Source organism: Nanorana parkeri, unplaced genomic scaffold, assembly GCF_000935625.1.
Source record: "Nanorana parkeri isolate BGI_ZX_2015 unplaced genomic scaffold, ASM93562v1 scaffold378, whole genome shotgun sequence".
In the NCBI taxonomy this organism is placed as follows: Eukaryota; Metazoa; Chordata; class Amphibia; order Anura; family Dicroglossidae; genus Nanorana; species Nanorana parkeri.
Genome location: NW_017306646.1, coordinates 811,736 through 826,207, shown reverse-complemented (window position 1 = coordinate 826,207; position 14,472 = coordinate 811,736). Strand labels below are relative to the sequence as shown.

Here is a 14,472-nt window from a genome sequence, read left to right as displayed (position 1 = left end):
TATGGGAGGCACAAAATAGTGTACACTTAGTTACAATAAGAAAAAATAAAAAGCGCGCACACACACTTTGCAAGCTAGACCTGGTCTTGTACTATACAAGCCAAAAAATATAATGCTGTTTTTGTTAAAGAAATGTTTGCAGCTAAAACAGTCTGTAAACTGTTCATTTCAAATTGTTAAAAATTAAACATATAACATTATACATTAGACACCAGATCGCCACATTTTGCACATAGGCTTCACAGTTAGAACTTTGTTTGAGAGGAAAAAAATAAAAACTTCCACCCTGCTCCTTCAAATTTTTTCATTCCTACTGTCAAAAAATTATAGTCATTTTGAACCTATTATCCATTAAAAAAGAAAAAAAAAATGCAACTTTCCGAAAATAAATTTTTCTGAGGATGGTATATGGCTAGCTTTATACAGGGAAAGGAGAGTACAATAAATAAAAATTAACATCTTGCTAAGCAAGGTAGTGTTACATGTAGACACGGCCCCTTTCCACTAATAAAGTGTACAAGCATTTTGGGGAGCAATTTTCTTCAGGAGAGCCTCCTGGTGAAGGTGGTTTCTCCTGAAACGTGTTAGCTTGCAAAGCAGCAGTATAGCACTCCGGTTTGGTGTATTGGACCTTGGCTTCATGAGATGTGGCAGAACGATGACATGGATGGATACATTTTATGCGTGAGTGTTTTTGATAATATATTTAAAAAGTTGAAAATATATATACACACACCTGTATATACACATACTGTGTATGTATGTATGTATGTATGTATATATTTATTTACGCTTTACAACAGGGCAGCCATCGCTCCTTTAAAGTTACAGCTAGTGCCTCATTTTTGTGGCTTTCTCTAGTGGTCAATGGAGTTGGCTCCTAAAAACAAATCTTCCTGGCCCCTGAATTAGACAGACTGGCACCTGAATTCATTAATAATTTGCCCACCCCAGCATCACAAGGCCAGTTAACCAGTGGGATATAAATTTAATCTGGTCATGTACCCTAAATAATGGACGTAGCAATCGATGCAATTAATCATTCAACTAACATGCATGCTCAAACTGCCTAAGCATGTGCTTTAATAACTAAGGAGGGAGTAACGCTAGCCAAAAACTGCCCACCGCTGATCTAATCTCAGGATACACAACTGTAATTAGAAAGGATTATAAATTGTACACAGACACGCTTTGAGTCATTATTGAAGTCTACTTGAATTTTGATGAATGTTTACGTGTTTGCTGTTCCAGTGTTACCCAGAAACCCTGCTAAACAGCTAAGATAAACATAAATGGGGCAAATAAACCAAGACTGGTGGTTGTTGAAGAATGCAAATTGTTGCATGTGACATCCTATTTTGGCGCATTGCATGTCAAATACATTGTCGCAGCACATCTAGTTTAGCTGGTGCATAGGAGAATGTGCAACGGTCTTGCACCAACATCCTCTCGGAACACTACTGCACACATCCATTGTGCTAAACTTATTTTACAAACAATTTTGGGGGGGGTTTTTGGTCAGTTTGTGAGACTCTTTCTGCAAAAAAAGTGCTCTATCCTTCCAAGTGAACTGATATTTAGTGCATCCAACAAAGCAGGTTTCCAGGCACCAAATAACTGTCACACCACTGATATTTTATCTGGCCAAAACAGTCTACTGTCTTCAATGAGGCTAAGTGGACAAGCAATTAAGCACTGCAAGAAAGGAACAGTTAGGCTTTCCACAGACAAGCAGATGTCAGCCAAGGACCAAAGATGGGTCCTTGATGGGGAAACATGTCTGTAAACTATAGCACCAGGACCCAATGATGATGATCTTGTTTTTCGATCAACTGGCTAAAATAATGTAAAGTGGTTAATACCATTTTAGGTCCAATAGAGACATTCCAACACCTTGGGAAATTTTAGTAATTAATAACCAGAGACCTTATATTGTAAAGCTCTGCACAAACTGTTGGAAAAAGATCAGATTGGGAAAAGATCTTGCTGCTTATGACCACCTGACAGTACAATAATTAAGCGGAACTACCAAACTACTCAGACACAAAGTTTGATTAAGCAGCTTACAAAAAAAACAAAAAACAAAAAACATACAACACACCAACACCTGGTTGTTTTTTTTGGCTGAATACTACACACAGCAGATTTTAATATATACATATATTGGTTTATGATGCAACAATTGGAAGCCTTCAGATTATACAAACTGGGCACTTGAAGTTTTCTGAGAAAACAAAATAAAACTTTATTTAGTAGAAATAAAAAGGCAAATCTCCAAATATTTCCGGTAAATATTCCAATGCAGACACATACATACATACACACATACACAATATTTTGCTACCCGTCATTAAAAAAAAAGACAATACAAATTATTATAAAAATTCTATGTCTCCCAGCAGGTTCATGAAGACAAAACAATCAGTTCTGCCAACCATTCATGTTTAGACACACAGCTGCCTTATCAGAAAAAGCAAAAAAACTGAAATTGGCCATGATGTCCTCATCCATCCAATAGCATTTTCTGCCCTGAAGACCTCATCCAGCTGCAGGTACTTTGCAGACCTGAGATCAACTGAAAACAACCAGATAGGACAACTGTTATCTCGTGTTTATGACTGCCTAGAGACCTAATTTGCCAATTTTCAACACATGAATGTACTGTTTACTTGTTATCCTTCGATATCATTTGGATGAGATGGAAAAAATAAAGATCATACCATGAACATGTTCAACCGACTTTAGGTCGGCCATTCAACGACAAATATCTTCTCATACAAAGAAGAAAGCTCCAACACCTTCCCATTCTTGTTGCAAATACTTTTCAAACTAACATAGGTCAATCTCGGTTTTGGAGGAAAAGATCATACAGAGATGTTCAGCCATATTTAAAATGTTCTGGGGGAGATTAACAGGAATCTGTAGTTTTGCTTGCATTGGCCAAGCAAAGGTTCGCTTTAAGCTCTCTTGGGACTACTCTCCTATCCTTTACAGCCAAGGAAGGCGTCATCTTGGCCTCTATTTGGATTGCAGTCGTCAAGGAGCTACACGTGTTCAACCAGAACACCAGCCATTGGAGGACTTAGTGATATTAATTAAACCTTCATTTTTTTTAATTTTTTTTTATTATGCTGAGGGCCACACTTTGATTTCAGTAAACATTTTAGTTTCCTCGTTCTCTAGTTGTCCCCAAACCGCTAGCCTGCTTCTGTGTGCGGGTGTCTCCATCATCAGCTAGACGGCTGCTGAGGAGTCAATGGCACCGGACATGGCTGCATTGACTTCAATGCACCGCCACACCCCCTACCGCCTCTGAACGTAGTCTGAATTCATGCCGACACTGTTCTTCCTGCTGGAGGGTGCCTACTTTTATTCTCCGTGGACCCTGTGTGTGTTGTAAAGTAGCCACCACTCCAAGCTCTGTCCCAGGAAGGACTACAATCTCATGTTCAGTTTACTCATTTGTATTGAGATTGTAGCACATCGCGTGAGCGAGCTTGGATCGATGACTACTTTACAATACACACAGGGACCATGGGGAACAGAAGTAGTCACCCTGCAGAAGGAAGGGCAGTGTCGGCACCAATTCAGAGATGATTTGAGGATCTGAAGCAGACTGATACACAAAAAATTTTTGTTAATAGTTAAGATACTTGAATGTTTAAGACTTAACTTCTGAGGTTAGTATCACTTTAAATACAGTGATACCAACCAAACTCCATAAAGCAACTGCATTCCTGTACCCCTTCCACAGTCCCCCATGTATATGCATACAACCCAAAACAACAGTATGTCATCTCATGCTGTACTTTTAGGTAAACTGTTTTCCTAGGATTTGCTAAATCCCATAACAGGAAGCCACAGGTTATCCAACATTAGGAAGGGCAGAAGGCTGCCTTGCAGAACAAGGGGGTTGCTTATTTATAGGACACATGCCTCTTTCTCAATATATTGGTCTTCCTCGTAGGCTCAAATTAAAAGGACTAGCCAGGAACAAAACTAAAAAAAATTATTACTGTGTAAGTGCAGGTGAACTGTAATGGAAATAGTACACAGGAACTTGCTCTTCGTGTGAAATGAGCAAATAAAACCTTGCTTAATGTACCTGCTTTGTTTATATGAGTAGACGTGCGTAGATCATGTGCCAAATGTAGGATCCCACATCAACCAGGTTTTAGTTTACTGTAGTTTGATCAGTTAAGAGGAGATAGATCAGATTTTCAGCATACATTCATGCCTCTCTGGGCTATCTTATTAAATGGTAGAGTAAAACAACCTAAGGCTAGGTTCACACCTGCACTACACCACACCCGGTACGCGTGTCCCGGGATCGCGTGGTCCTGTACAATGCAGGCAGCGATTTCCACGAGGCCCTACTGATTTCAATGGGGTGACATCCGCGCGGCAATTGCAGCCAAAAAACTGTATACGTACCTTTTTTGCAATACACGATGCGCCGTGTTCAGAAGCACAGGCAGAATCGCAGCGGGAAACCGTGGCGCGACTGGGGTGCCATTAGAAAATAATGGCACCCACAGCACAATCGTTTCACACCTCGGCGACTCCTGACTGCACGATTGCCGCACAGGTGTGAACCTAGCCTAAGACACTGAAATATGTAAACATAAAAAAAAACAAAAAAACTAAAAAACATTATGTACTCTGCATATCACTAGCAGGACTCAAATGTTTAATTTAGTTTAATTTGACACTGTTGGTGTGCGTTAAACTGTATAATGCTGCACGGTAATGTGCGTTGCATTAAGACAACTGATTTAATTGAATGGGCCGTCTAACACCCCAAACAAAAAGTGCATGCACTATTTTTTGTAACAAAGCGCACCACAACATGAGGTAGTGCATTACAACGCGTTCTGGTGTGCTGCACTGCAAGGTATTTTGGGGTGCTATTAAGAAGGAATGGAACTGCACGAAAGCATATACCACCAGTTTAGACATGTCAACACAGTGCAACAGTGTGAATCCAGTCTTATACTCTGCCAATTACTTCACAAATAGCAGACCTATAAATAAACTTTTTTTTTTTTTTTATGTAAAAAAAATACAAAACTAACCGGAGTGATTCCTGGGTATGTAGTTTGACAAGGTGTAAACAGCTAAACGTGACATGCTCCCATCACTATGCAAACAGATTTAGTAACAATTCATGAAAAGAGAAAAACCAATGGATACTTTCACTTTCAGTAATTTCAGTGATAGGGACACCCCCCACACCCCAATATAGGATCAATTCACTAAAGCATAGCTCACGCAGGATTTTCTTTACTGTGCAATATTTACTAATTCTAATGACCAAAAATAAAAAGCTTGCAATTCATTAAAAGGTTTCTTTGTACATATTCACTAAGTACACTGCATGCACAATATATTATTGATATGCTGCTGCATTTTCTGTGAAAGTCAATTTGGAATGATTCCTGCACAGATTTCAACTCGGAAATACAGCTACCTTCTAACTGGCATTAACTGTCAGGTTTGGGGAGGTACCCATTGAGTAAAACAGAAAGAAGGTGCTATGCCAGGAGATAAAATAATTCCTTAGACATGAAAATCTTCCTAAGCTAAATAGCAAATAAGTAACGATTACAAATGCGAGGGCTATGGATGAGAGTAAAACATACAAAAATATTATTTCACTATAACATTTAAAATATACAACTGAAATGACCCCCATGTTTTTTTTTATTACAGCCCTATATTATTAAGTGTGTGTGTGTGTTATATATACACATACACACACACATAAATATATTATATAAAATTCAAAAAATAGACACTTAAAATGGTTACATAAAATAAATAATCCCTTATAACAATGGCCCAATTAGCTATCGACAGGGGGGGGGGAAATCCTTTCAGATTCTCAAAAGCTCCAAAAGTTAATTGGAGAACTCCCTAGATCAAATTTATACAATTATTTCTATTTTTTATTACGTGTGTAGCCATTTATATTCTCTTTAATTGGAAACCAATCTACTGAGTTAGCTAGAAGTTCCTGTGGAAGACTTCTCTCAAATCTTTCACAGTGAAAAACCCTTTCAGTACACAGGTGAAAGTGTTTTGCCCTAGCTACAGTGTCCTAGTCTTTTGTGATGACATTTAATTGGTCCATTTTCCTCTGAGCTTTTTTATATGAGCTTATTATATGGACCATTTGTGTTTATAGGGGGTAATTTACTTCTGTCAACCAAAAGCTCAGGTTCAACTTCATATTTTATTGTATTACCTAGTCGGTTGCATCCAGATTACTATGTAATACACACACACACACACACACACACACACTTTTATATTTTTTTTAATTATATTTTTATCTATATCTGAATCAATGGTGATCCTACAGTAAATGAATTAACTTTGTTCAAGCAGAGTGATGACAGGCCAAAGTTACCAGCAATGCTACAGGTGGAATTTAAAAAACATAAAAAGTGATCTTTTCAAATACGTAAGTAAAGTTACAAGTTGCTGGTAATGGACTTTTTGGTCCTCATGGAACAGGGGCCAATATAAAATGTTATGTGGGCAACATGGTTTTGGATTTTATCCCCATATTTGCAAATCTAAATTTCCAGTTATTCAAAACAGAAGAGTAACAAATCCCCCAAATACACCACTGGACTGTGATCTGCATTTAATTACCAGAAGCGATAAAAACGACTTCCATTTTTAGGAGACGTGAACGCAGACTTGATAATCACGTCTCCTTTGTAAGGTCACGGAGTGCTGTGAAACAACCCAGGAGGTCACGGAATGTCACAGACTGGTTAAAGACAGTTATTGCTGCAATGGGGCTTACCCCATTTTAGTAATGTACCACGGACTTTTAAATATTCTACTCAGAACAACATGGGGGGTGGTGGTAACGGTGCAGAATTTAGGAGCCTGTTTATTTACTCATGGGGAGACACTTTTAAAGCAACCAGCCAGGGTGCATGCGCCATTATTGACAGCAACAGAAAATGTTTAAAACATTTTTCCAGCTGTATTTTATTAGCAGCAATCACTGCAATATTCCTGGTATTTGTCCAGCCCTGACATTATAAGCAGTAGACGCCATACAGATTGTTTTATATACTACCGGTATATTGCTCAGTACTCTACAAAGTCTATGTGGCCATTCACATCAGCATGTACTCCAGCGGAACCTTCGGTAGTCATACATGCGCCCACACACTTTCTACGGGCAGTTTAGTCAGATGCTGATTAACCTACTAGCATGATCCTGGTCTGTGGGAGGAAAAGTACCTAAAGAATGCTTGTGTCAACAAGAAGAGCACTTATATATGAACTCCTGGTTGGATCTAAATCAGCATACATATATATATATATGCATGTATTTAGCTTTGGACAGCTGGCTTTGTTTAACCAAAGAAACAATAGGAATTGAGTGGCGTCCATCGTTTAGTAGCAGTTGTGCATATACAAGGACAGGATTCTACAGAAATAAATGCACTGAGAGCCACCATGCTGGCTCAGCAATAGTATCCTCCCGCAGGGCAGCCATGGCTATCATTTTTTACTCATGCAAGCTGACAAATGGGCTTTAAATATAAAATATGTAAAGAGGTGCCATTAAACAAAGGCAAAGACCATGGTGGAAAAACCATGGTGACCAATAAGAAAAGGTCTTCTGTAAAGAGGCGCATATAAACAAATGCAAAGATCATTGTCACCAATGAGGGAAAAAAAAAGTATTTTAACAGTATGTCAGTGAGGGTTCTCCTTCATCCAGGTCATGGTAAATCTGCAAAAAATAAGTCAAGGCAACTGGACTTGCTGTATTTTCTTAAGAAAAATACAGCAAGTCCAGTTGCCTTGACTTTTTTTTTTTTTACAGATAATGTCTTTTAACAGGTTCAAATGGATCCAATCAAGGTGACTTTTTTTTTAGGCTTCTTGATTACAGGGGGCGGATGAAATAATATGGAATTTAGAAGCCACTGTGTCCAATTCAGGAGCCAACAGGATTTCATTTTAGGAGCGTGCTCCATTGACTAGATGGAACTTCAAAAGTTAGGCGTCAGCTGTCATTTTAAGATGCATCGACTACCTGGCTCCTGGGATTTGTCCAGCCCTGCCCTACGATATCACATATTTCTCCTACATCTGTAGTAAAGTCATGTGTTTACGTGACACATGTCTTTAACAAGTTAATATATGCAACTATGTTAAGAGGTCGATGGATTTAGAATTCAAAAGCTGGAAGACATCTTCCATTAGCAGCATTAAGAACGGCTCCCAAAAAGTTAGGTACTAGCCATGTTGTTCAGGAGCCCAGGTTCCCTGGGCCTGTGTCTCTGCATGTTCCAAAATATATGTGTTTACACGCTTCTCCAAGTGATGCTGATCCACATGGATTACGCAATGTGTGTGACAGCACAGTGCAGTGACAAGCCTCTCTCATGGACCGTGCATTCTACTACATCCTGGCTCATTTACAGCAGGCACAAACAAGCACTTCACATGACAATTGTAAACTGCTTTACACGGACTTGCATAACACAAGTCTGCACGTCAACCTATCAAATATCGAGCAACATGGATCCGGTCATTTTTGCCCCAGGCTTTAAAATACCAGTGACTGCATCCATGGACCTTGGTGGCCTGAAACATGTCACTACCTATAATTTAACAGTTCTAAATCACGCAGCCAGCTTAAATAAACCAAAATTACAGCAGATCTAGAAAAGTCTATTCACAATACAAAGCACACGGAGCATACAAAAAGCACACACATTGATCCAGCGCAGACAAGGCCAATTAATTACATTCCTACAATATTCACGTGCAATCGTAATTTTCCTATGTCTGTTTATTTTCTATACGCAGCTTTGTCTAGCTGGCGTCAAAAAAAATTCCTTTTTATTCAAATGTCGCTTTCATCTCAAATGAAAATACACCAGTGTGTATTTTGTACTTTGTTATTTCCAAAGCAGAAAATAGGTTGTTTTATTTACAAACACATATAAAACATTAGTTTAAACACAAATACAGTGTTCAGTAGATATCCAGTACGGTGTGCAAATGTTTATAAAACATATCTTCTTGTGAATCACGATGGATCCTTGTTAGATCCTTGCAAGTGGATGTTGTATTAGATAAATACAGTGTGCTCAGGCTGTAAATACCCATTAAAAACAACAAGTTGTGGACTGTAAGATATGTACAAACATTGACGCCGATATACTAAATCTAGTATCTTAGGCACAAAGAGAATACCACATTGTTGTGTGAAAATATGAAATTATAAGTAATGGCATTATTTATAAACTCATTGCTTAACATAAGTATTGGGATCCTAAAAACACATTTAGCTTCTAGTGACCGACTAGATCAGTATATATTCGACGCACATCCATGTTTGCTTGTAAAGTTGTCCTGTAATGTGATTTTACTAAAAGCTGTTTTGTGGCCGTTACAAAAAGAATTCTTATCCTATATTAAGTGCTCTGTGCTATCAAAATCAATAACGTTCTGCACATCCCACAGAACGAGGCAAGGATGCAATACGATGCTTTGTTGTGCTTTGTCCATAGTGGGTCTCATGTGGCTAGGGTGTCATTCATCATAGCCGAGCGCTTGCTTGGCTTGCAGTAATAATTATGTAGATTAAAACATAAAAATCCCGCACAGATTTGGTGTACAAGTCCTTTATGTTTTATATACAGTGCAAATGATATATTGCAAAAAATATTTAAAATAAAAAAAATATAGGAAAAAAGGGATTTGTCAAATGTGTATCAAATTTAAATGACAGCCAATTAATCTGCCATCACAAAATGCTTTTAGATCGTATCGGCCCTCATGGCTCCTTCGCACGGTGACACTGTGGTCTGGCTTTAGTGACATTCAAAAATCGCAGTCGACTTCCGACAAGGCGAGTGAATTAACTAAGACACCAATGACAAAGTGATCAACAGCCACCGATCACCGTGATGAAAAATGGGATGTGTAACCGGCTACACAAGAGCACCATAGAAAACAGTACAAACGCTGCCTGTTGCAACGTCCCTGAAGACTGCGTGGGTCAAAAGAAAGTTGGAAATTCCAAAATCTAAAAAAAATACGTCTTTACCGAGATATATTTTAATCTTAACACGGTAGGAGCTGAAATTGTTACAAGCACCCCACGCTTTGCAATAAAATAAACACTCAATAGATTGCAATTGCTACACACGCTTAGACGTATTTGCAATAGAGATCACAACACAGTATATTACTAATGCATTATATACAAAGAGTGATAAAAATAGCACGGAGTTGTTTGCTTTACTACAGAGCCCATAAAATGGCATTTATTACAACAACTCCTGACCCAGATTTAAGGCACGATCATTTTCCTGCAAGCCCTGACTATACTGTTTTTTTAATTTAAAAAAGGTCCATACCAAAGATAGTGATACACAAAAACTATGCCAGAGCCGACATTGCTACGTGCTTTGCCTAGTTTTTAATGAATTTCTATCACGCAGGAAGCATAGGGCATGGGGATCTTAATGTTTGGTGAATCTCCTACTACAGCATGCATGTATGAAACAAATGTATCATTTTATCTGGATGACTGTAAAACAAGAACTGCCTACACTGTGAAGGAAGGCCCGTAGGAGAGACAATGCCGTTGCGTTGACAAGCTAAAAGGAATGCACACTGGAAGGCCTAGCGCAGCAGAAGGTAAAGCCTAAAATGGAAAGGCAATAAAAAAAAAAAAACAACACTGGAATATATTCAGAGGTCAGCTGAACAGTTTCAGCTCTGTTAACAATGATTAATGATAACTGGTATAAAATGTGATTCTGAAGAGTAAAGTTTTTTTTTTCCAGGTATCCTTGATCCTGAGCAGCAGAAAACCATACACTGTTAAAAAAGCACAATTAAATGACATCATTTCATCATGGACAGGAATGTCCCAATATGTTCTGGAAAACAAAATTACATTTGATTGCACATGGCCGACTTTGAAAACTTTTTAGAACCATCGGTGAAAAGTTGAGTAAGAGTGATTACATCACTCCGAGTAAAGTTGCTCTAAGTAGTAAACCTAATTTAATTTTTGCCGTTGTAAAGAACGTGTCTGTTCTAGAGTCATTTTGTACAACTCTGGTGAAGGTTCCTTCACAGGTTTTCATATATGAACACTTATACATGTTAAACCAGCCTCTCTGTCTTTTTTTACCATAGAGGAAGTCTCAAAATAACTTTCCTGTCTCAGGGAACCCCAGCTAATAATTACATCTTACAGTACATAAGCATGATGGTCAGTGGGAAGAATGTCCCTTGCATTGGTCAGTGGGGAGCTTGTCCTTTACACTGGTAGTCAGTGGGAAGAATGTCCCTGACATTGGTGGTCAGTGGGAAGAATGTCCCCTACATTGGTGGTCAGTGGGAAGAATGTCCCCTACATTGGTGGTCAGTGGGAAGAATGCCCCCTACATTGGTGGTCAGTGGGAAGAATGCCCCCTACAGTGGTCAGTATGTCCCATACATTGGTGGGCAATGGGAAGAATATCCCTAAAGTTGGTGATCAGTGGGAAGAATATCCCTTACGCGGATGGCCTGTGGAAAATATCCCTTATGTTGGTGGTCAGTGGTGAAAAAAAAATCTCTTACAATTGGCGCTCACTGGGAAGAATGCTCCATACATTGGTGGTCAATGAGAAGACAGTGCCATACATTGGCTCATCAAAGCATCAAAAATTGCTCAAGGAACCCCTACAAACCTATGGAGGAACCCTAGCATTAGGAGAACCCTGGCTGCAAAAGGTTGCGGTAAATAAAGCACACCTTGACCCATGATCAGGCTATGGGTAGAAGGGTATAGGCAGTACATCTGTACCGGGCCCCATCTGGTTAGCAGGGGCTGACCGTGGCCAAAAAGCACCCTGCCAGGTAAACTGTACAGGGCCCCAAGGATTTCTAATGGCAACCCTATCCATGGTTGCCACCTACACTGGCCTTGTCCCAAAGATAACATCTACTCATACGGAACTTGCACTTTTGATCACAATCTAGCTAAACCCCTCTGCTTTCCAGCACGAGATACAGTCACTAGTTCCCACTGCATCCTATTCTTCACGTTGGGTGACAGCCAGACTTTCGTAGCTGCGAGGCACCATAGCAGGCCTGGCAGCAACTTGACCTCTATAGTACTTCTATGACTGTACTAAAACTTTACGAGTCAACGTATCCTCACACTTTATTTGCAGAAGAGTCACATTTAACTTTTCCCACCTCAAAAAAGAAACCCTTTCCGCACACACGCCATCTATTTATGAACTACAGGCAAAGTCACATCCCTGCCCATAACTTTTTTTTTTTTACTGTGCCCATGCGGCCCTGCAACTACCTACCCATAAAAACACCAGACGTAGGAAAACATCACATCTGTACTTATACGGTGCAACATGTTTGCATAGAAGAAAAAAAAGTGTGTAGCTTTGAGGAGTTGATGGGTCTTTTTAAAGGGATATACACGATGTTATCTGTGATGCATATGGTAAGGGATGCGGAGAGACACACACACAGGCATGCAATTCGGGGAAAAGTATGGAAGATGGAATGCAAAGTGTACAGGCAATGAGAAGGAGGGAAGACACAGATGCAGTGTTCCATGGGAGCTCACCTGGCCTGTGCCTCATCCAGGCTCTGATCAGTGATGGTCATAATTTGCTGTAATATATCCCCTATGTCCTGCTTCCTGCCCCCCTCCCCTTCGGTGGCCCCAGTGCCATCCTGCATGTGTTGGGACAGGCTGGGGTGACCTGCCATCCCCACCCCTGGGTGGCTGTGCATTAGCCTGGGCTGATCATCCATCTCCAGGAGCAGAGCCGTGCACCCTGCGCTGTGTTCTTGCAGCGCACAGGGAACTCTTATTGTTCTTCTTCTCTCTCTCTCTCCTGCCTTTGTTGCGGCTCCGATAATTCCAGGGCGCAGCAATCCGTCCGGATCCGGACCGAGCCTCCAAGCAGGGAGGGAGGAAGGGGGTGAGGGGGGGGGAAGGTTGGTTGGCTGTTAGGATCCAAGCCTCGCACGGATCGCTCTCCCGGAGGGGGGGGTCTGGAACCGAGGCAGGGAACTTCCACACCGCTCGGTGTCCTGCTTTTGTTTGGACTCCGCTCTCCTCCCTCCCCTCCCGTGTCTATTCCTCTCTCCTCTAGAGCTGACACACGGCACAGAATGGAGACCGGGGATCCCGCCCCCCTCCGGCGCCCATTGGCGGAGGAGCGGACGAATCCTCGCCCCCTCCGGTTTGTGATAGGCGGCTGCGCTGGTCGCTCCCCCTCCCCCTCTCCTCCTGTTCGACTGTCAATCACCGAGGTTCAGAGGTGGAGAATGTGAAAGGGAGAAGAAAAGAGGAGCCGGGACTTAACCCTCTCGCTGCCGGCCCGGCTCGATTTGCGCTTCTGCAGCACGACGCCGCGGCTGCCTTTACATTTTCTCACATGTTCACATTCATTTGTCATAATTCTGAATTATTTGTATGTGCTGAAAATCTGGCTTAGCTCTCCCTTTCTATAGGAGGGGGGAGGGGGGTCTTGTCTACCATAATTAACCCTGTCTGCCCTGTGCTAGGATAACACCCACTTTATATTTGTTGCATGCTCCCATTCACAATGAAGAAATTAAAAATATTTATAAATTGCTGTTTACCTTTTTACTGTTTATTTGTTTAAAAATTCTACTAAGCTGCTTTCCCGCGCTATGTACTGTTAACCTACTGAACCTACTGGCCCTTTAAATGCCCCCCTTTAATAAACCTGACTGCACAAATACATTCTAGTACAGGGGTGGGCAACCCTGTCCCTCCAGCTGTAGTTAAACTACAAATCCCATAATGCATCTGTCTTTGGTAGTCATGTCTGTGGCTGTGGGAATCTTGCAATGCCTCATGGGATTTGTAGTACCCGCAACAGCTGGAGGGCCAGAGTTCGCCCACCTGTTATTAAGGAACTTTATCAAAAGTGGACCCGACAAAATCTGGAGCAGCCGTGCATGGCAACCAATCAGCTTCTCTCTTTCATTTTCAAACATTCACTGAACAAAATGAAGAGAGAAGCTCATTGGTTAACGTGGGCAAATGCTCCAGATTTTGTGTGCCCCAAGTTTGATAAATTTACCTTGAAAGTCGTACGTACTTGCCTCTTTCTCACACGGTTTCCCTAGTCCCGGCATTCTGTGGGGCGGCATATGCACAAGTAAAGGCACGTGATATTATTAGTGGGCCGGCAGCGGATAAGGAGGAAGCCGATGACAGCATGTGTCGTCCCTCTTCCTATGTTTACTTCCTGTGGGGTCCTTCCTCAGGTGTCCACATCACTGCCCGTACAACATGAACAGTTCCGTTTGGCTGCCTAGTGGCGCGGTTCCCTAAGGACGCAGAAGAGGGGTGAGATCATTGCAAGAGGAGGGTAGGGGCCACCGAGGTCTTTCAAACCCGGAAACAACCCCCACCAA

General features: G+C 41.0%; 1 protein-coding gene across 7 annotated transcripts in view; it reads right to left on the bottom strand.

Annotated features, from left to right (window-relative positions):
• Positions 1-13,206, bottom strand: part of LOC108789127 (pre-B-cell leukemia transcription factor 1) — a 150,662-nt gene extending 137,456 nt beyond the window's left edge. For 6 of the 7 annotated variants that reach the window (XM_018559060.1, XM_018559062.1, XM_018559064.1 and 3 more), the window contains exon 1: positions 12,641-13,205. In XM_018559060.1, the coding sequence (XP_018414562.1) occupies positions 12,641-12,831 (191 nt within the window). In that variant the 5' untranslated portion in view covers positions 12,832-13,205. Of the gene's footprint in view, positions 1-12,640 lie in introns of all 7 variants that reach the window. The other variant, XM_018559059.1, reaches the window with a different exon arrangement.
• Between the last annotated feature and the right edge of the window lie 1,266 nt (positions 13,207-14,472).